This window comes from Felis catus, chromosome A3 (assembly GCF_018350175.1).
Source record: "Felis catus isolate Fca126 chromosome A3, F.catus_Fca126_mat1.0, whole genome shotgun sequence".
Taxonomy (NCBI): domain Eukaryota; kingdom Metazoa; phylum Chordata; class Mammalia; order Carnivora; family Felidae; genus Felis; species Felis catus.
The window spans coordinates 12,068,687-12,091,147 of NC_058370.1; the positions used below are offsets into that span (position 1 = coordinate 12,068,687).

The following is a 22,461-nucleotide window of genomic DNA, read 5'->3' on the forward strand; positions in this document are numbered from 1 at the left end:
TCTGTCTCTGTCTCTGTCTCTCTCAAAAATAAAAGTATTTTTTTAAATGATGTGTTCCTGTATACTATTATTTTCCTGTATACTTTTATTGCAATTAAGAAAATTAACAGTACTTTGATAATATCTTTTGATATCCAGACCATATCCAGATTTCCCCAGTGGTGCTCAATTTATAGCCACCCTTCTTCAAATTGCATACTATATTTGATTTTGTCTCTTTGGTCTCAGTCTGTAGCCGTCCCACCCCTCCCCATATCCCTTATTATAGTAACTTCGAAGAGTCCAGGCCACTGGTTTATAGAATGTTCTACATTCTGGAGTTGCTTGGTGTCCGTTTGATGTGTTTTTTAACCCCCTGATTTTTGTAAGCTGGAAGATAGTTCTGAAAGCTTGATTAGTTTTAGGTTATGAGTTTCTGCCAAGAATATTCTGAAGGTAATGTTGGCTTGTTCCAATGTTAGTAATGCCCGTTTCGATCCCTTGGTCGGGTGGTCCCTGTCTGAACTCTCCGTTGTAGATGTACCTTTTGCCCTTTGTAATCAAGTAATCTGTGGGAAGAATTTTTTAATGTTCCGGAGTAGTCTTACAAGTTTTGACCATGCATTCCTCTTTCCAGAGTATTCTTGGTTGGCCCTTCCATTTCTTTGGACTTGGTAGGTCTTGCATTGCTTAAGCACGTGAGCATCACTTACAGAAAGAAGTGCTAATGTCTGATCATTCTGGGTCAAGTGAAAGATAAAACAGTATAATAGATGAGAGACCTGAGCCCAGCATTCTGCATGGCTCAGAGGACCCCTTTCTAGGACTACAATTTGATGTCTGCTAAAGACAGCCATCTGGTCTGGAGGAAGGCATCATACCCACAGGGTGTTAAGGGAAGATCTTTCTTTGCTAAGTGTTTATGCCTAGAGTCCAGACATTTTCAAGTGCTTTCTATGGTAATTTTTGCCTTTCTATGGAAATCATGGCTCTGATTTCATGTGTCTGACAATGTGAGTGTTAATGTCAGCTAGAATGATGCCTTTTGGAAACACTTAAATTCCTAAAGAGTGGGTAACCCTATTAGTCTGTTATAATCTTCCAGGCTAACAGTAATATGATTATAATATATTATCCCCATAGGACATGGAGAATAATCTCCTTTCCAAAAGAGGATCAGGAGAGAGACCAAAGAAGAGTATGTGAAGAATACTTTGGGATTGTAGACTGGGTAGAAGAAGCTTGCTTGGTGAAGTTATAACTAGAAGGATCAGAAATTTTAGGATAATTAGGAATCACATGGGTGTAGGTGAAGGTGGAATAATGGTTTGGGGTTGGAGAAATCATTTGGGTCTGGAGCAGTAAAGAGAAGGGAGCAAAAGCTCAGCTGTGTTTTTGTGTCCCCTTTTCCCCATATTAAAATGCATGATTGTTTTAAAAAAACAATCACCTAGGTGCTTGTGGCTCAGTTGGTTAAGCGTTTGACTCTTGGTTTCAGCTCAGGTCATGATCTCAGTGGTTCGTGGGTTCAAGCCCCTCATTGGGCTCTTTGCTGACAGCACAGAGCCTGCCTGGGGTTCATTCTCTCTCTCTCTCTCTCTCTCTCTCTCTCTCTCAAAATCAATAGATTAAAGAGAAAGAAAGAAAGAAAGAAAGAAAGAAAGAAAGAAAGAAAGAAAGAAAGAAAGAAACCACGTTCAAAGGCAGCATTCCTAGTGTGTTCATAGATATTCAATAGGTGCTATGTGAAAAAGACATTCTTCCTAATGAGAAGAAAAGCTAGTAAAAACAAGGTAAAAGGGGCCAGCCAGATGTCCACGGCGGATACTCCCTTGCATGCTTTTGGCTTCTGTAATCTTGCTTGCCTCCTGCCTGTACCACCCACCTGCATAGCACCACTGATAAGTGCCCCCTCCCCTTATTCTTTTGTCTCTCAGCCCCCTACCATCCCAGCCATAGGAGAAGGCCAGTGCCGAGGTTCGGGCTCAGCCTTTGGAGGTGACACCACTCGGCTGGCACAGGTGTGAAATAAACCGTCTTTTCTGATTCCCCTCTTGTCTCTTCCTGGGTGCTGAGTATTTGCTGTAGCAGTAACTCTGGAAAACTTGAAATTTGCGGTCAAACAGATTTGGTTGCTGCAAGAACTTTCCCTGTTGGAGCAGAGAACTTCTTTGTTATATGAGGGTTTTTCTGACAGCCATGGGAATGCTGCATGGTGACAGAGAAAGGAAAGTGCTGATGACCCATAATTCTACTGAGCAGAGATGACACTGTGAACATTTGATGCGCAAATTGTAACACTGTTTTATGCGTGTATTTTCCTGTGTTTCTTTTTCTTTAATACAAATGTGGTATCCTGCATACACTGTCCCACGGTATGATTGTTTAGGTGAAATAAATGATTGCTCAGTTTTCCATGGCGTTGACTTGGCCATAATTTGTTGCACATTTAGGTAGGTTTGTGGTTTTGTTTTTATAGATAATACTGAGATAAACATCCTTGAACACACCTATTTGTCCGGTTTCTTATTTGCAAAAGGATAGAGGAAACTTAGGTGTAGGCGATAGCATTTCAGAAGTGAAGAAATTCAACTCTTTGCTCTAGAATTGCGTTCTTATAAATCACAACTAAAATATAATTTTTCAGCGTGGTAAGAGAGGAGGGAGGAGAGAGGAGAGAGAGAGAGAGAGAGAGAGAGAGAGAGAAAATTAGAAGCCCTTTTATGACCCTTGTTCATTGTAGATAGCTCCACTATAATTTCCTGACCCGTGTGTATGGGGAAGGAGGTGGCCCTGGGAATGTGCTTTCCCATCCAGTCGAGCACCCTCTCCAGCTTTACCATGAAGGGGGCTGAAGCACAATGTTCTGGAAATGAAGGCCAACAGTGTAGGACAGTCAAACCCTAACCAGCTCTGGGAAGGAAGAGGAGAGAAGGCAGAAAATGTAAATCTGAGGTGTATGTGGGCCAGTTTTTCCGAAGTGAAGAAAGAAAACAACACACTTAACCATCGTGAGATTTGAAGGGTAAGGAGACTTAGCAGTTCGATGATTCTCAAGGTCCCAAGGGAAGGGAGAAGACTCAGAATTTTTCAGTATTATATAATTCTGTATTTTGAATGCATTTAGTATAATTGTATCTGCATTTCTCCTGTGTATCAGTGATGGGGGTCGTGGCCTGGTTGGAAAGAGATTGAGAAAACCTCATACAGTTCAATACGAACATGATACAGATGGGACAGCCAAGGTCCAGAAAGCACAGAGCCACCAGGGACGGGACTCAAACCAGGACCCCCCAGTTCAGGAACTTCGCCTCCAGCTTTTCCGTTAGAAGGAAGATATTTATGAGGGGTTTCTAACCTTTCCCGTCATATCTGTTATTTGCGTGGTACACATATGCTGTACTCCCCAAAGACAGAAAGGTAGAACTCCTTGTCAGTATGTAAATTCTTGGTTTCTGCAGACATTTCTGGTTCTAAGAAGTTCTTCTGGGCTTCAAGGTAGGGAGCACTTGAGCAGCTGTGATTAACAACCTTTCTAGAACAGAATGTTGATATGGGGGTAATTCAATTATGACAGCTACATACTTTGTATGCTTGCTTCTCCACCCACCCCCCCACCGCTCCCGCCAGCCTGACAACTAAAGAATGAAATTGTGTATATTTTGTTTATTAATGTCTCTTGTCAGATAAATTCACTCTGGCTGGAGGAATCCTTGATTTCCCCCCCCCATATTACACACACACACACACACACACACACACACACACACACACACACACACACATTGTAGAGAAAAGTTGCAAAAATAGAAGGAAAAAATCAAATCACATACTGTTTACACCTAAGCCTGTTAGTAAACTTGCTTTTAATCTTCTTTTGCCTCATGCATGTGCTCGTTCCTCAGCAGTAATTACCTAATATAACAGAACTTTGTTTCATGTTAAGGGTGATAGTCTATGTTAGGTGTTCTACATTTGTTCTGCGTATAAGGTTTCATAGTTTGTACTTGGAAAGTTATAGGTTCTGCCAAGAGTACGTATCACAATTAACGTATCTTATTTTATTGTTGCTTTTGAGTTGTTCTCTAAGTTTTGCTTGGAGAAATAATTCAATAAAAGACTCTGCATGTAGAATGCCCTCAGGTTTGGAATAGTTTGCTTGAAATTGCTAGAGCAGAGGATGGGAGCATTTTTATGGCTCTTCGTTGAGTCTGCAAATAGTTTTTCCAAAGGGTTATACCAATTTACACTTAAACCAGCAAAGTTAGTCAAGGATAAGTTTCACTGTGCCCTTTTCTGGCCGAATCTTTCTAGTGTGGCTGCAAAAAAAACAGTGTACATCTAGCTTTAGAAAACAGGTCACCTCCACCAAATGGCCATAACAGCATGCTCTGTGCCAAGCTGTAATTCATCAATTTAATAAATAGTGAAGTGTCTACTGTTTGTCAGACATTATAGATGGGAGGGGGTGGGAAGAGTAACACATACCCACAGCCTGCTGGAAGAGCCATGCTCACAGGTATGGGGTCATGGATAAGAGGTTATGTATCACTTGGGAAAGAGCCAAGACCATTCTAATCCTGGGGGTGGAATGATATCAGGAATACACTGTGAAAAGGGTCATTAAAGCTTAGTGTCACCAGAGCACGTTCAGACAGGAGAGGTGGCAGCCTCAGCAGGAGGTGGAGTTCTGCCTGATCATCTGGGAGGTTAGGCCCAAGAGGTGGGCGGAGCCTTTGGCTGGAGTCAGCTGCTGACAGCGATGTTGCTCTGTCGGTCCCCCCCCCCCCCCCCCCAGTGACACCTCCACCTTCTCTGCAACTTAAGTCCCAAGGCAGAGCCAGGGTAGATGCAGGCATTCGATGGGAACAGTGCCAGATAGGTAATTTATAGTTTTCTCTGACCCAGGGTTCTGTGCAGGTGACACAGTGCAGGACTGGGGCTTCCGTGTTTGCTGAGCCCCTCTTGTGGGTCTGTACTTCTGAAGGTTGGTAATTGTGCTATTAGGAATTTGGGGGGAACAAAGCTGAAGCTTAAGTGATTGCCTTAGGCAGCTTGGCTAGTTAATATCTGTTTAGGCAGCATTTTCATTTCTAATCTCATGTACAGTTTAATAATTTAACAGCTAATACACTAGCAGGTCAGTGGAAACGTTAACAGAGTATTTCATAGTTGTTAATTTTTACCACTTGGGTTTTTTTTGCTCTTTTTTTTAATTGCTGGGAATAATAACCAGGGAGGGTGAAAAACGGAACTTATGATTGACTTGGTGGTTTTTCTGCCTCACGTGGGAAGAACTAGGAAAGCAAAAGATTTGTGGACTGAAATTTTTCCTCCATAATTTTGGGGATTCCTAACTCTCTTAATGGTCCCCTCCCATAACACCCAGTTTTCTTTAAATACTTTTTGTGTGAAAATTGCCACACAGTTGCTCTGGAGCAGTAAAACAGATGTGCCAAAGACTAAATTTATTTTCAAGAAATTCCTTGCATCTTAAAAAAAAAAAAAAGTTTATATTTTCTTTCTTAGATATGTGCCACAGTGTACTTAGCCACCTTGGATCTTTCTATCTCTCAATGTCTACTATAAGCCTTCAGTATTTAAGTAGATCTGAAACGCAAAGATTCAGGATTCACATTAGAGCCTCAAACTTAGTACATTCTTATAAAACTTAATACAATTTTAGGGACGTACCACACCATATCATGAGCACGGACACCCACTACTGAAGTGTAATATTGGGAGCCAATCAGGTGTAAGATATTGACCCTGCGGATCCAGATGAAAGGAATCTGTAAGCAAAGCGTGGGAACAGTAAGTGTGCATTCAAGAGATTTTTAGGCATTTGAGAACCGGAGAAAATGGAACATAGTATTTGTTAAAAACTTGGACTCTGGCGACAGAGAAATCTTGGCTGCACACAGTTGAGTTACTTTTCCCAGCCTGAGTCCCCTCAGTCTATAAAATGAGGGTAGTAACCGACCTTGGTTTAGTGTGAGGTGGAAATGAGGTGACAGACACAGGTATCCAGGAAAGTGCTGGCACACGGGCTCAACAAATGCTTGACTTTTCCTAGGAATCCATCTCTTTGCAAGGGCTTGCGTGTGTGTGTGTGTGTGTGTGTGTGTGTGTGTGTGTGTGTGTGTATTATAATGGATATTATAACCAGAATAAGCGGGGGCGTCTGGGTGGCTCAGTTGGTTAAGCGTCTGACTTCGGCTCAGGTCATGATCTCGTGGTTCACGAGTTTGAGCCCTGTGTCAGGCTCTGTGCTGACAGCTCGGAGCCTGGAGCCTGCCTTGGATTCTGTCTCCCTCTCTCTCTGCCCTCCCCCACTCGCGCTCTGTCTCTCTCAAAAATAAGTAAACATTAAAAACATTTTTAAAAAAGGAGAATAAGTGAATGCATTCTTTTACAGAACTCCTCTGTGCGGAGCAGTGAACCCTGCTAATCTCTGTTTTTGGTGGTAGAGATCAGTTATTTTTCAGGTTCTGGTTTTTCTCAGAAAATATTGGTCCAAAAAGGTGGCGCAGGTTTTGCGGATACTCTGGCAAAACTCAAAGTCCAAACTTCCTATGACACCCCTCTGTTCTTTGTTTCCCCTTAATTTTCACTATTATCTTGTGTGTGTTGCTTACATACGGGGGAAGGGAAAGGAAGTGAGCAACCTTCCTGTTTTCCTGTCTTTAATTCCTTTTCTGCTTCTGTTCCCTTTCCCCGGCCTTCGTTTTATATTGAGAGCGTGGGCATCTGAATGGGGTATAACCCTATTGGGGTTAGTGGGGTATAATCTGTTCATAGATTTGTCACCGTGTTTTCCTGGAATGTCCTTGACACTGTTATGAGTCACACATTTGTGTGGTCTGTAGGGTGGTCAGAGCAGAGATGCCCGGTGTGAGTAAATCCAGGGAAAGAACACGTGGTCCGACAGCCTGCTCCGGTGGGAAGTGGCACCTTTGCCTGTCGGGTGCCCGCCCCCCGCGCCAGCTCTCCCCGGCTGTGGTTAGTGTTAGCAGTCCCCAGCTTTCCATCCTGACATCTTCACTCCATCTGCTGGCTTCCCAGATTTTGGCAGACAGGACATTCCCCCTGCTGCTTCACGTAGAGGAAAAATATGGCCTTTGGTAAGATTTAGACACCCAACTTTTTTTTTTTCAATGTTTATTTTTGAGAGAGAGAGAGAGAGAGCGTGCGCGCAAAGGAGGGTCAGAGAGAGAGGGAGACACAGAATCCGAAACAGGCTCCAGGCTCCAGGCTCTGAGCTATCAGCACAGAGCCCGACGTGGGGCTCGAACCCACGAACCGTGAGATCATGACCGGAGCCAAAGTCGGACGCTTAACTGACTGAGTCACCCAGGTGCTCCTGGACACCCAGCTTTTAATAACCAAGTGGGATTCTGCACACAGAGCCCTAGTCAGTTCATCCAAAGAATTTCCTTCCTTTGATTAAGGAACTTAGGTTGTAGATACTAAAAATACGAGTCCTTTTTCTGGAGCCATGAGTGAGTAAGGGCTAATTTATATGTTTGGATTTATACCTGCCAGTTGGCCCACCCGAAATCTGACCCTAGACCATTTCTTCAATGTCAAGCCCCTAAATATAGCACATAAAGCCCTTTGTGATCTCACCCCCTTTGTTTTTCTGGCCTCCTCGCACGTTTTGCCATACACACCCTTCATTCCAGCCATACTGGGCTGCTCTTTGATCCTCAAACATATTTCTTCCAGACAGTGCTCTTCCAGACTCTCCTCTTCTTGAGACTGTTTTCCTGACCCTGCCCTCACAGAGGGATTTAGTGGCTGCTCTCCTGTCCCTTGGAAACGGGACTAGTTACAGGTTTCCTTGCCTGGGTCCTGCATTGCAGACAGTGACAAGGACTGTATCTTATTTATGGTGATCTGTTTATCTGCAGAGTGGAGGGCAGTTCTTGGCACATGATAGGTGTATAATGGCTTCCCTTTCATGTGTTTCTTTCTATAAAAATGTTAAGTGTATAAGTTTCACCTTGTTACTTAAACAATCAGAAACAATCACACATGTGCACATGTGTATGCTGTTACTTCTCTTTGCTTTTTTTTTTTTTTTTTTTTAATTTATTTAACAGGATATCCTGAAATTCAGTTCACGGATTGTCTTCATTCTTTTTTTTTGGGGGGGGGGGTTACATTTAATGAAATCCACAAATAAGTGAAGCAATATAAGTGAACAGCTTGATAAAGTTTCACAGAATGAACACAGTATGTAAACAGTACCCAGGTCAAGAAATCAAAAAGTTACCAGAAGCCCCCTTCCAGCCACGCCGCCCACTCCAAGGATACCTGTTCTCCTGACTTCTTACTCAGTAGACTAGTTGTGCCTGTTTTTGACTTTGTACTTCATGTGCATGGAATGATATGCACGCTCTGTGGTCGCACACAATTGTAGTTCATTCTGGTTGCTGTATAGATTCTGATTCAGATGAGCTACAGATTTTTAATCTGTTCTACTGCAGATAGACCTGGGGGTTCTTTCCAGTTTGGGGCTATTTTTAATCGTTCCTCCCTCTTCTTTATGGCCTCCTAGTACTCCATCCACGTAGGTGTATGGTCATGTATTCAACCAGTCTTTTTTGGATGCACATTTAGGTTCTTCCCAATGTTTTTCTATTACAAATAATGTATAAGGTTTTGATTAACTCGTGCGTTCTATTAGGAGCACGAAAAAAAACCCCAACTTCATGAGGAAGGAGAGTCCCAGAGAACATTTTTGGGGGGAAGAACTAATCAATTTGGCAGCTCTGCTCAGTTGGTGAAAAGGAATTGCGGAACTTTTCCTAGGAACAGGTTAGTTTGGGGAACATTTTGGGTTTCTCTCATAAAGGAGTAAGGGCTAATATAAGAGAAGGGCTGAGAATCCCGTATCTGTACCTCCTTGGGCACAGCCTCATTCAGAAGATTCCTCTGTTTGTTGTCCTCATTTATTCACTTATTTACATTATTTGTTGTGCACCTTCCTTGTTCGAGACACCGTTGTTCTAGCTAACCAGAACCATAGCTCCCTGCCCTCAGGGAGCTCACGTTCTAGTGAGGGAAGTAGCCTAGACAAGACAAGAAGAAAATGTGTAGTGTGTCAACTAGGAAAATAAAGCTGGGAAGGCAGATTGGGCTGTGGGTGTGCACGTGTGTGTGTGTGTGTGTGTGTGTGTGTGTGTGTGTGTGTGTGTTGGGGTGTTTGGGTATTGGGGGTAAGACACAGGTCTCCAAGAGCGGTCAGGAAAAGAATGGCTTGCTTTTTCTACTTCTAGCTTACCAAGCCAGATGTAACCAACATTAAGGACACACATGTTTAGCCTAAAAAAATTATGAACTCTCTAAATGTGTAGAATTCTGTTATTTTGTCTTTTCCTTAAATTATTTTGCTCCTAATCTGGAATTTCAGATCTTGTAAGGAATTTTTATGAGTCACAGTCACTTATTAATGTGTGTGTTCAAGTGAAAATCATTTACCTGATTCATAAGGATGTGGAGGCTGATTGGAATTCTAATGGAGAGGAGAGAGTATGTCTTCCGGTTTAGGAGACCCAGTGCTTTGCTTCCGGAAACGCTCTAGTTAAAGCCATGGCCCAAGGCTGCTTACACTGGCATGGGGATGGAAATTTCCAATTGTGTGCACCCGAATGGGACTCATTTTTCTCAACTGCTTTATGGTCATAAGAGATCCCTTAACCTAGATACTGGGGCTGGATAATAATTAGGGTTTCTTGTGAAAGTGTAAAAAAGTTAACAGTATGCCTGAATTTGTAGTAAATGTTATTTTGACATTTATCACACTGCATTATAATTGTTTAATTGTGTCTGTACCTTACTCTGTGTTGTCTTACTCATGCTTGGCCCCCAGTGACCTAGTACCGCCTGTCAAAAGCACCCAGGAAAGCAGGCACTTCAGTAGATACTTGTTAACACAATGGAGGACTCAACAACAGAGTGCCAGTTTAAATCAGGTTAAAAAAACAATACTAATAAATAAATTCATTTGTTTTTTGTTTGTTTGTTTTGTTTTGTTTTTAGTTGTGATTCAGCCACTGTTGATCAAGACCATATTATTGGGAAGGACTGTTTTCCCAAAAGCTTATCAAAATGTTACAGAATACCTAACCTCATCTGTCTCTGTTTCTTACTTCACTGATTGTATGACCTTGGGTAAATGACTTCTGGAGGACTTGACTTCCTTATCTAAAATAAAAAATCAGGATGATATCTACTTCACGAAGATGTGAATTTTACCAGTGGGTAAAAGTGATTCGGAAACATTTTGGACCCAACTCAAAGCAGGATTTTCTTTGAAGATGGCTGTTTTACATACTGATTCAGTCTTCTTGGAAGGCACAGTTTTTGGGTTGGTGTGGAAGTATTAAGTGGTCTTGAAGAGTGTTTTTCTTTTCTTTTTTTTTTATAATTTTATTTTTTAAATTTACCTTCAAATTAGTTAGCATATAGTGCAACAATGATTTCAGGAGTAGATACCCTAAATGCCCCCTACCCAATTAGCCCATCCTTCCTCCCACAACCCCTCCAGTAACCCTCTCTTTGCTCTCCATATTTAAGAGTCTCCTATGTTTTGTCCCCCTCCCTGTTTTTAGATTATTTTTGCTTCCCTTCCCTTGTGTTCATCTGTTTTGTCTCTTAAAGTCCTCAAATGAGTGAAGTCCTATGATATTTGTCTTTCTCTGACTAATTTCGCATAATACCCTCTAGTTCCATCCATGTAGTTGCAAATGGGAAGATTTCATTCTTTTTGATTGCCGAGTAATACTCCATTGTATATATATACCACATCTTCTTTATACATTCATCCATCGATGGACATTTGGGCTCTTTCCATACTTTGGCTATTGTTGATAGTGCTGCTGTAAACATGGGGGTGCACGTGCCCCTTCAAAACAGCACACCTGTATCCCTTGGATAAATACCTAGTAGTGCAATTGCTGAGTTGTAGGTAGTTCCATTTTCAATTTTTTGAGGAACCTCCATACTGTTTTCCAGAGTGGCTGCACCAGTTTGCATTCCCACCAGCAGTGCAAAAGAGATCTTCTTTCTCTGCATCCTCGCCAACATCTGTTGTTGCCTGAGTTGTTCATGTGAGCCATTCTGACAGGTGTGAGGTGGTATCTCACTGTGGTTTTGATTTGTATTTCCCTGATGATGAGTGATGTTGAACATTTTTTCATGTGTCAGTTGGCCATCTGGATGTCTTTGGAGAAGCTTCTATTCATGTCTTTTGCCCATTTCTTCACTAGATGATTTGTTTTTTGGGTGTTGAGTTTGATAAGTTCTTTATAGATTTTGGATACTAACCCTTTATCTGATATGTCGTTTGCAAATATCTTCTCCCATTCTGTCGATTGTCTTTTAGTTTTGCTGATGGTTTCCTTCACTGTGCAGAAATAGTTCATTTTGGCTTTTGTTTCCCTTGCCTCCAGAGATGTGTTGAGTTAAGAAGTTGCTGTGGGCAAGATCAAAGAGGTTTTTGCCAGCTTTCTTCTCCTCAAGGATTTTGATGGCTTCCTGTCTTACATTGAGGTCTTTCATCCATTTTGAGTTCATTTTTGTGTATGGTGTAAGAAAGTGGTCTAGGTTCATTCTTCTTCATGTCGCTGTCCAGTTTTCCCAGCACCACTTGCTGAAGAGACTGTCTCTATTCCATTGGATATTCTTTCCTGCTTTGTCAAAGATTAGTTGGCCGTACGTTTGTGGGTCCATTTCTGGGTTCTCTGTTCGGTTCCATTGATCTGAGAGTCTGTTCTTGTGCCAGTGCCATACTGTCTTGATGATTCCAGCTTTGTAGTACAGCTTGAAGTCTGGGATTGTGATGCCTCCTGCTTTGGTTTTCTTTTTCAAGATTGCTTTGGCTATTAGGGGTCTTTTCTGGTTCCATACAAATTTTAGGATTATTTGTTCTAGCTCTGTGAGGAATGATGGTGTTACTTTGATAGGGATTGCATTGAATATGTAGGTTGCTTGGGTAGCATGGACATTTTAACAATATTTGTTCTTCCTCTCCAGGAGAATGGAATCTTTTTCCATTTTTTGTGTCTTCTTCAATTTCTTTCATAAGCTTTCTCAGTGTATAGTTCTCAGTGTATAGATTTTTCACCTCTTTGGTTAGATTTATTCCTAGGTATTTTATGGTTTTTGGTGCAATTATAAATGGGATCGATTCCTTGATTTCTCTTTCTGTTGTTTCATTGTTGGTGTATAGGAATGCAACCGATTTCTATGCACTGATTTTATATACTGCCACTTTGCTGAATTCATAAGTCAGTTCTAGCAATTTTTTGGTGGAATCTTTTGGGTTTTCCATATAGAGTATCATGTCATCTGCGAAGAGTGAAAGGTTGACCTCCTCCTGGCAGATTTGGATGCCTTTTATTTCTTTGTGTTGTCTGATTGCCGAGGCTAAGACTTCCAATACTGTGTTGAATAACAGTGGTAAGAGTGGACATCCCTGTCTTGTTCCTGACCTTAGGGGGAAAGCTCTCAGTTTTTCCTCATTGAGGATGATATTAGCGTTGGGTCGTTCATATATATCGCTTTTATGATCTCGAGGTATGCTCCTTCTATCCCTACTTTCTTGAGGGTTTTCATCAAGAAATGATGCTGTATTTTGTCAAATGCTTTCTTTGCATCTATTGAGAGGATCGTATGGTTCTTGTCCTTTCTTTTATTGATGTGATGAATCACGTTAATTGTTTCGTGGATATTGAACCAGCTTTGCATCCCAGTTATAAATCCCACTTGGTCGTGGTGAATAATTTTTTTAATGTATTGTTGGATCCGGTTGGCTATTATCTTGTTGAGGATTACTGCATCCATGTTCATTAGGGAAATTGGTCTATAGTTCTCCTTTTTAGTGGGGTTTCTTGTCTGGTTTTGGAATCAAGGTAATGCTGGCTTCATAGAAAGAGTTTGGAAGTTTTCCTTCCATTTCTATTTTTTAGAACAGCTTCAAGAGAATAGGTGTTAACTCTTCCTTAAATGTTTGGTAGAATTCCCTTGGAAAACCTCTGGCCCTGGACTCTTGTTTTTTGGGAGATTTTTGATTACTAATTCAATTTCTTTACTGGTTATGGGTCTGTTCAAATTTTCTATTTCTTCCTGTTTCAGTTTTGGTAGTGTATATGTTTCTAGGAATTTGTCCATTTCTTCCAGATTGCCCATTTTATTGGCATATAATTGCTCATAATATTCTCTTGTTATTGTTTTATTTCTGCTGTGTTGGTTGTGATCTCTCCTCTGTCATTCTTGATTTTATTTATTTGGGTCCTTTCCTTTTTCTTTTTGATCAAACTGGCTAGTGGTTTATCAATTTTGTTAATTCTTTCAAAGAACCAGCTTCTGGTTTCATTGATTGAGGAGTGTTTTTCAAAATCTCATCCAATCTTGAGTCTGTGAATTCGTGTTTATTTTCTTTTGTTTGGCAAAATGTATCTCCTCAGTCTTGTTTTTTTTTCCCCCCAGCATTGTGCTAATTCCTGTAGATAATTAGAAAAAGCCTTAATAGGTGGTTTGAGTAAATTTGTTATTTGAATGGGAAGACCAACACATGAGACAGTTGTTAGGAAACGAAGACAAAATATAAACAAAGGGCAGATTTTTGATAATCTGTAACAGTACCACAGAAATTCGAGGAGGACTAAAGAAGTGTGTAACTGGGAATTGAAGGATTAATGAGATTTGCATGGTAGACAGGAGCGCCGAAGCCCCTGGATGGAAGGCTTTTGAGCAGGAGCAGTGTGGATAAATCTGTAATTAAGAAAGATCCATCTGGCAGCTTTGTGTAGGAGATAAAGACTGGAAAGCTAGCTCCTTAACAGGAATCGTGTAAGCCACGTGGGTACCTGAAATCTTTGAGGGAGAGGTGTTGGCTAGAGCAAAGTCCGAAAGCTCAGTCCTCTGAGCATGGGTGCACCTGTGCGGGTCCGTGGCTCCTCCGCTGACCTTGGTGAAGCTGCATAGAGAAACTGAAGTCTAGAAACTGTAAGTTGAATAGTTCTTACTTGCCTCTTAGGATAATTATGAGGATTAAATGAGATAATTATGTAATGAAGTGCTCAGTGAATGCAACTTAACTATTTATTATGTAGCTGCACTTCCCTAGAGCCCTGGTTCTGGAAATGTCCTCAGACCCGCACACTGGTATCGCCTGTGAGGTTGCTACAAGTGCAAATTCATGGGCCCCACTCGGGCTCCAAGTAGCTCTGCAAGGTGGTAGGCAGGGAAAAGTTTGAGAACTGCCCCAGAGGAATCCTGCCCTTGGGATTCCAGAACAAAGAAAGGGAGAGAATTTAAAAGAGGGGCCAAGAACAGTGTAGGAGATAACAGGCACCGAGAAGATTGAAATTTAGGGAGAGGAAAGCAGTGATTTTTTTGCAGTGCCCACGAACTAACAGCTTTACACACAAAGTTTAATTAATATTTGTTTCTATGTTATTGAAGACAGCTGGTTTAGTAGTATGTTGGGGATGGAAGGAAGATTTCAGGGCAGTTATATATAATATGTATAATGTACATATTATAATAATAAAAGATACCATGAAACTACATTAGAAATTTATTACTGGATGGACTTTACATCTTCTGTTTAGGGATATTTCTGGACTGCCTACCTCCTGTGACTGGGCATTGTGCTGTCTACCTGCTGTAAAAAGAAAGTGGGATGTGACTCTTGCTTTCAGAGGCTTCACGGAATCACACTTTTTAAAGGATTTGAAGGCATCTTTTGCCGTAACTCCTCTGACTATAGAGAATAAACACTCTGATCTCCTCTCTGCTGACGCCAGAAGTTAACGTGTGGTTGTCTTCCTGTCGGTGCAAGGCCTACATTCAAACTACCTAATTTCTCCCAAAAAGCATTCTGAACATTGACTTTATTTTTAATTTGTTTATTATTTTCTGGCTCCGGATATACCTTCGGGATCATTGAAATCTTTTGCAGTGTTTTATGTCCCTGTTTAACACGGGCCACCTGGGGTTTTTCATGGAGAGCTGTGCCCGATGGTCCGTCCCCATCCCCACCCCTGTCACCAGTGCAAGCAGCGAACACAGTAGCCTGAAATACAATAAATTGACTTCTCCGCTTCATCCATTTAGCCCTTATTTACTGCCCATTGTGTGCAGGGCACCGAGATGATAATGGTGAAGCAGTGTCAACAAAACACGTCTCCTGCGAGAGCCAGGACAGCCCGAGGCCACGTGCATCGAGGCTGGCCGAGTGGCCCAGACGTGGCGGACCTGCCTGGGGCTTGGTGGGAGGGCAGCCACATGTTCAGAGGGTCTCCAGCGCGGGCCGGAGTTCAGATTTGCAAATGTGTGTCTTGAAACCTTACCATTTCTTGGAAACGGATGACTTGGTAGTTGAGATTGCATAGGGAATGCCGGCGCTGTGCTCGCGCGTAATTGTGACTCCCCAGTTTGACATCTCAGAGACACTTGCAGAAAACACAAGTGGAGCTCACTCCCCAGAGATGACGGTGATTGGACAGTCAATGCGAATGATCGTGTGTCACGATTATGTTTTCTGCTTTGGTTTGGTCTTATTGAGGGTCATTGACATACGTGTCTCGGGCGTGCCGCACCGTAGCTCACTACTCGTGTATAGTACGAAGGGAGTGCGTTTCCGTTGCACGCGGACCAAGCAGCCTGGTCGTTTCCCATTTGCTTTGGACTTCGGGGCTGGGGTGGGTGGGTAGTCAGGCTGCTGGCAGTCTTTCACTGTCTTCTGTTTCTCTCCAAATCCCCCCAGAGAAAAGTAGCTGGACCTTAGTACACCACTTTCAGAAGGTTGCCAAGACCAGACCTGGACCTAAGTGTTTGCAGTAGGCAGAGCGGTCAGTGGTTTCCTTTCATAGCCAGTGAGCGTTGAGAAGGTGAACTTAAAGCGAGATGAGATCTTCTTTAAATTAAAGGTTTTGTGATCATCACAGCGCTAGAATACCGATTGGCTGTTTGAAGACCTGGTGGAATGTAATTTTTGTAATTTATGTGTTTGGGGTTTTTTCCTTAAGCTGCTGAATATTGACAGAAATGCCCCCTTAGTCCTACTCAGCTACCCAAGGAATGTTGGTGTCTTAGGAACATAGAGCCCAGGATGAAAAATAGAGTTAAGGCATTTGGGGGTTTCAGAGCTGAAAAAAGTGTTGTTGTTGTTTTTTTTCTTTTTTTTAATGTTTATTTGTTTTTTTTTGTTTTTTTTGAGAGAGAGAGAGAGAGCGAGCAGGGGAGGGACAGAGAGAGAGGGAGACAGAATCCCAAGCAGGCTCCGTGCTGTCAGCACAGAGCCCGATGTGGGGCCCAAACCCATGAACCATGAGATCATGACCTGAGCTGAAAGCAAGAGTTGGATGCTTAACCAACTGAGCCACCCAGGCGCCCCTGAAAAAACTTTTTTAAAGAAGGAAAGCAAGTGAGCCAAAGTATGTGTGTTTATTTTGTTTTGTTTTCATGATGGCTTTTGAATTCACCTCTTTTCCCCTTCTCTTCTGTTTTCTGCAGTGAACACCTACCTCTTCATGATGCAGGCTCAAGGCATTCTGATCCGGGACAACATGAGAACCATCGGAGCTCAGGTTTATGAGCAGGTGGTTCGGAGTGCTTATGCCAAGAGGAACAGCAGCGTGAATGACTCAGGTATATTTTTAGTCAAGAGATGGTCTGATTAGAATGTCTCCTCCCCAGAGAGGTAAATTTGGTTCGAATAATTATTTTTGATGAGAAAAAGTGCATTGTAAAAGAGAGAAGGTTTGGCTGAGCCTTCCCTTCTTCCTGAAAAAGAGGTTCTTGAAAAATGAATCCTTGTTCGTGTTGCCAACACTATACTCAAGGTGACTGGATGACTCCAGTTTTGCTCCTGATACTTTTCAGGGTTGGGGGGTGGGTGGTAAAGAATATCTTTTAAGACCCCTTTTTTCAGCCTCTAAGAGGGGACTAAAATTAAGCTTATGTTTAGGACACCAGCAAAACAGTTGTTTCTGGAAAGAATTTGATTTCAAAAAATGTTCCAAACAGCCAACGAGGAAAAACAGAACTTGGTTGGACTTCCTTACACTTGCTTATTTTATGGCTCAACGTTGTGGGGCTGGTTGGTTGGTTGGCTGGTTGGTTGGTTGGTGGGTTGGTTTTGTCTCGTTAGTTGCACGTAGTGGTGGTCCACGGTATTTTCAAAGTAAATCTGGCCGTGGTTGCCCAACAGGAAGAGTTGCTCCAACTCTGTTCTTCCTGTTGGACTGCGCTTGAATTTCGCCAGCCCCATAGGACTTGCTTACCTCGCTGGTTATGAGTGCTTTAATTGAGACTTAACAGATTTCCATTTCATAATAATCACGTCATCTGGGACAGCCTCCGCAAATTAACAGCCACTGCTGGAAGAAATGTTCAATAGTTTGCCTGGTTTATCTTCCCTAGTCAGGTGTGGTTTTCATCCTGTGGCTTAATTCCAGCTACGTGGCTGAGTTTGGTAGTCAGAATCCTTCAGCTTTGCAGAAAGCTTTTGAGACTATTCAGCTAAAGATAGCAGTGATGGACGTAAGAGTGAACATTTCTGCCTTCTCAATCTTTTGGAACTTTTACCTGTGGCTTTTATTATCTTACAAGCACTAATTATATAAAGAGGAAAAAAGAACACAGAGGTCAGATGGCTTGCCTAACATTATATGAAAAGAGCTTGTTCCTGAATCATGGTTTTGACTCTAACTATTTTTATAAAGGCTATACACAGCAAGTTCTTCACCTTTGAAAGCTGTCTTTTTGGTCTCTCTTTTTAACTCCTCCAAAAATTGAACATAGAAAGTATTTCCAGATGGTTAAATGGGACGGTCGTGAGGCGTCTCTTGTCTGGCCAGGGATGTATTTTATTTAAAAAATAGACACCCCCGAGATTTTATTTTGCTAAGCATTTATGATTTGCCTTTGTATTTCTTTAACTGAGACCCAATGTGCTTTCCTGTGGCTTTATTACCAATTTCACTCAAGCCTAGTGCAGTATCATAAAATGAGTATAGTTGAAGAAATATTCTTGCCTCCAAATCAGCCTTCTCTAAGTTCTGAGATTGTCCAGAGCTCACTGTAGAATGTGAAGTTGCTTTGCAAACACTGCAAATGAAAATTCTGTGGTGCTTGGGATCTCGGGAGAAAGCATTGCCTCTCAAAGGGAAGTGAAATCCTTAAAAGAATTGACCACATCCTTGTTTATCATCAGTCTGGCCTGCTGGCCAACTTAGCAACAAAGGACTACAGTTAGCAAACCAAAGCTTTAATACTTCCTTTCTTCTTGTTTGCAAAGAGCAAGTGATTGGCTTTTCAGAGCTTTTCGGCCAAATTGTGGTTTCATTAAACAATTGGCCTGAGCCCTGAACCAGATCTGGAAGAGGAATCCGTACAGTTTCTAAAGGCATGAGAGAAGGCTGAGCACACTTTCCTAATTCATCGTGTATGACATTAGATTTTGCAAATAATCTGCTCACACATCATCACCCTTGACTCAAGCATGGTCCTGTCAGGTGGACAGGATTTTATGTTGCTTCCATTTTGCACAGGTAGCACAAATAATCTTGGAAGCGTTGGAGTGACTTGTTCAGGTGACTTTGCCTGAACCCTGCCCCAAACCTGCTTTTCGTTGTGTGATGAAACTAGGGAGTCCTTTGACTACTCATCAGCCTTCCCCCTGATGAATCAGTCAGGAAAAAAGGAACATTTGTGCTGTCATGACATTTATCCAGTCCAAGTCTCCATGTCTCTCCAAAGTTAGATGATACCGGGACGTCCATCTGGGCATTTGGTGAGTTAGTCTGTTCTCTCTCAGAAGTTAGAGGGCCACAGGCAGCTGCCCTCCCTACAAGCACAGGATCTCACTAATCACCCTAGGGGTGATTGTCCTTGAAAACCAAGTTGTGCCCTCGGAAGACGTATCCAGGGACCCATTGTGATTTGACTTTGTGTGTGTTTATTTTCAAATTGTCATAGACCAAAATAATTCTTCCCAGCATCCCTCTGGTGGGAATAATCACCCATTTTGTGTCCATGGTGTCTGTTTCCCTTAAAGATTGGAAGTCTTTAGCTGTCAGGGGCTGTGTTACTATGCGCTCGACACTTCACTTGCACTGCCTCATGGACTCGTCATAGGAACTCAGTAAGGCGACTGCCGTGTTCCCACTTTAGGGATGAGAATGTAAAATATAGGGCTCGGTGTGGCTGTGGGGTAGGGCTTGCTGACCTCCGGATGCCGGCAGCCTTCGCGGCCTCTCTGGTCTGGTAGCCCCAGCACGTTGCACACCGCCTAGCACACAGAAGGCCCTCAGGAAGTGGTTTTTGAGTGTGTGAGTGAATAGATTTAACAAGAAAACATTTTAAGTGTTGTAACCTAATTCTGAGATTGCCATCTTAATTGGCTTCCATGTTCCTGGCACATCCTTGGGGAGTGAATATTAAAGAGGAAATATCATTTCATTGGAAAGGTATCCAGTGAAAACCCACCATTTTTATTCATTTCAAAGCAGTGCCAGGCAGAGAGGGCACTCTCGACCTGATCCTGCTGAGATAGTGGGTGACTGTCATTTCTGACCCGACCACTACCACCACGGGCTTGACAAGGGTAGCAGGACAGAGGTGGCCCACGAGCTCCACTGCCCCACCCTGGACACAGTGCTGGGGCCCATGCCCATCTTCAAAGACTTTCATTAGGCCAAGTGTAGCTAAAAAGCTTAGTGTGGCATTTAAATAATGCTGGCTTTATCCTTGAAAGCCAAAGTGGTGATTGTCCAATAAGAATGCACTTGTCAGGGGCGCCTGGGTGGATCAGTCGGTTGAGCGTCCGACTTTGGCTCAGGTCATGATCTCACAGCTTGTGAGTTTGAGCCCTGCATCAGGCTCTGTGCTGACAGCTCAGGGCCTGGAGCCTGCTTCAGATTCTGTGTCCCCCTCTCTCTCCGCCCCAACCCACTCGCATTCTGTCTCTGTCTCTCTCAAAAATGAATAAACATTAAAAAAAATTAAAAAAAAAAGAATGCACTTGTCAGGATCAGGACTGTGAGCCAGGAGATACACCTGAAGTAATAATAACCTGGAGAGGGGCGCCTAGGTGGCTCAGTCGGTTAAGCGGCCGACTTCGGCTCAGGTCATGATCTCGCGGTCCGTGAGTTCGAGCCCCGCGTCGCGCTCTGTGCTGCCAGCTCAGAGCCTGGAGCCTGTTTCAGATTCTGTGTCTCCCTCTCGCTGACCCTCCCCTGTTCATGCTCTGTCTCTCTCTGTCTCAAAAAAAAAAAAAAAAGTTACAAAAAAAAAAAAAATAATAACCTGGAGAGGAGGCTTCTCGGTGCCGTGTGTGTGTGACCTCAGGAATCCTGCAGAATTTACTGTGAGCAGTAGGGGAGATGCTCAAAGAACATTGACATCAGAATGGGTCATCTGGGTTCATCTCTTCTAGCCACTTAGGATTTTTTTTAAGTTTATTTATTACTTTTTTAGTGATCTCTATGCCCGATATGGGGGCTTAAACCCATGACTCTGAGATCAAGAGTCACACACTCCTCTGACTGAGTCAGCCAGGGCGTCCCCACCCACTTAGTTTTATAAATGAGGCGAGTGGTTGGGGGACCGGGCCTTTCTCATCCTTAAATATGAGTTTGCAGGTGCCATTCTACTTAGTAACTTTCACCCAGAGGGAGATTTCTTGCCTCTGTACACACGTGTGTCCGCACATGCACACAAACCTTCCCACACTTACAGCCCCAACCCCTTTATAGTCATGTGCTCAGAAAAATGTTCTCTTGTCCACATCCTTGGAAACAGGTCTGTTGCCATAGGCAAATAAAGTGAATAAAGTCGTTGCCAGGGCACTGTGTAATAGATTCAGTGAGCTAGATATTCTTAACCTCTTTATCTCTGGTTGTTGTTTTTCTTTAATTTTTATGAAAAGAAAATTTTTTTAAGTTTGTTTATTTTGAGAGAGAGAGTGCACGCGCTCATGCGAGCAGGGGAGGGGCAGAGAGAGAACGAGAGAGAGAATTGCAAGCAGGCTCCACACTGTCAGCATGGAGCCTGATGCAGGGCTCGAACTCATGAACCACGAGATAATGACCTGAGCTGAAATCAAGAGTCAGACGCTTAACCGACTAAGCCACCCAGGCGCCCCTCTTTCTGTCTGGTTTTTGGGTGCTCAGTCCATGGTCTTCCTTGTGTCTACTCACCCAGCAGGTGCAAGGTCATCCTTAGGCCTGTTAACTCGTGAAAAGTGCTAATTCTTTGTATTTTACAGATATTTGTTCTGATGACATCTTTCTAGTATATACACATTTCCACATTTTTCAAGCAGAGAGGGAAGTGTTTGGTCTTTTCTCAAATGGAAGGGGAAAGTGGTGGTTCTTCCTGGAATCTCTTGGTCAGCGTTTCCCAGTCCCAGCTCAACTGGATTTGGCAAGATAAGGGAGAAGGCAGATGTTTGCCCCTCCTAAACACTGGGGTAGCCACGCCGACCTGAGTGCACATTGGAAACTCCCAGGGGTGACCAGTGCCTGCACCCCTCCCCCAGAGGTTCTTACTTCATCAGTCTGGGAAATAGCCTGTGTGTTATTAGGGTTTTTACAAGCTTCGTAGACGATTCTAACGTGCAGGCGTGGCGGCCGAAGCCCTGGTGGAAAGCAAAGTTGAGTAAGCAGGCCGTCTGAATTTGTAGGTACGAAGGCTATCTGCTGTTTTCCCGTCTTATAAATGCAAAAACAGTACCTTCTTTGCCTTTCTATCTCCTTTGCTGCAAGAATATGTCCTGATTTAAAACAGATTCGACTTAAAACACAAAGCCTCGGCCAGAGAAAGTCAGCCAGCTTGTTTTCCCGCCCAGCTGCTCCCTCCCTCATTCAGCAGAGAGGAAGAGGAAGAGGAAGGGGCTCCCGGCTGGCCCAGTCAGCACCGTGCGACCCTTCATCTCGGGGTTGTGAGTTCCAGGCCCACATTGGGTGTAGAGGTCACTTAAAAGTAAAGTCTTCAAAAAAAGAGAGAAGGAGGAAGAAGCTGTCATTTGGAAGCACCCGTTTCTGGGCAGCTGGAGGACTGGGCACCCACGGTAACTACATAGTTTCACCAGGTCACGAGCAGCTAATTTCCTCTGCCTCTTCCACTTCTTTGAAAGGTTTCTACTGGTGAGAAAGCAAATTTTACTTAAATAAAATAAAAGTTAGAAATGAGGAGATGAAGGTTTTTGTGGGCCTTTTTTCCCCTCACGGTGTAGGGCAAGGTTACTTCTACTTAGGAGTTGTTTATTTGTGGGGGTTAAAAAAAATAGTTTATTAATATAGTAATCAGAAGGGAAAAAATGAGTGGTGTTGATTTGGTCTTGTTTGTTTCATGCTCGTTGCTACTGGGTTCATTAGTGTTTGCAGAGAGTAGAAGGGGCTTTATAGGATCATTAGCTTTAGAAAGTGTCTTGTCTCTTCTCCTACATCATGGTAAGTTTTA

The 22,461-nt window shown here is 42.8% G+C and overlaps 1 protein-coding gene across 2 annotated transcripts in view; it reads left to right on the top strand.

Moving 5' to 3' along the window:
• Positions 1 to 22,461, top strand: part of B4GALT5 (beta-1,4-galactosyltransferase 5) — a 75,097-nt gene that overhangs the window by 38,546 nt on the left and 14,090 nt on the right. Inside the window, exon 2 of one of the 2 annotated variants that reach the window (XM_023251116.2) lies at positions 16,510 to 16,644. In XM_023251116.2, coding sequence (XP_023106884.1) covers positions 16,510 to 16,644 — 135 coding nt within the window. Of the gene's footprint in view, positions 1 to 16,509; positions 16,645 to 21,111; positions 22,146 to 22,461 lie in introns of those variants that run through there. The other variant, XM_045053507.1, reaches the window with a different exon arrangement.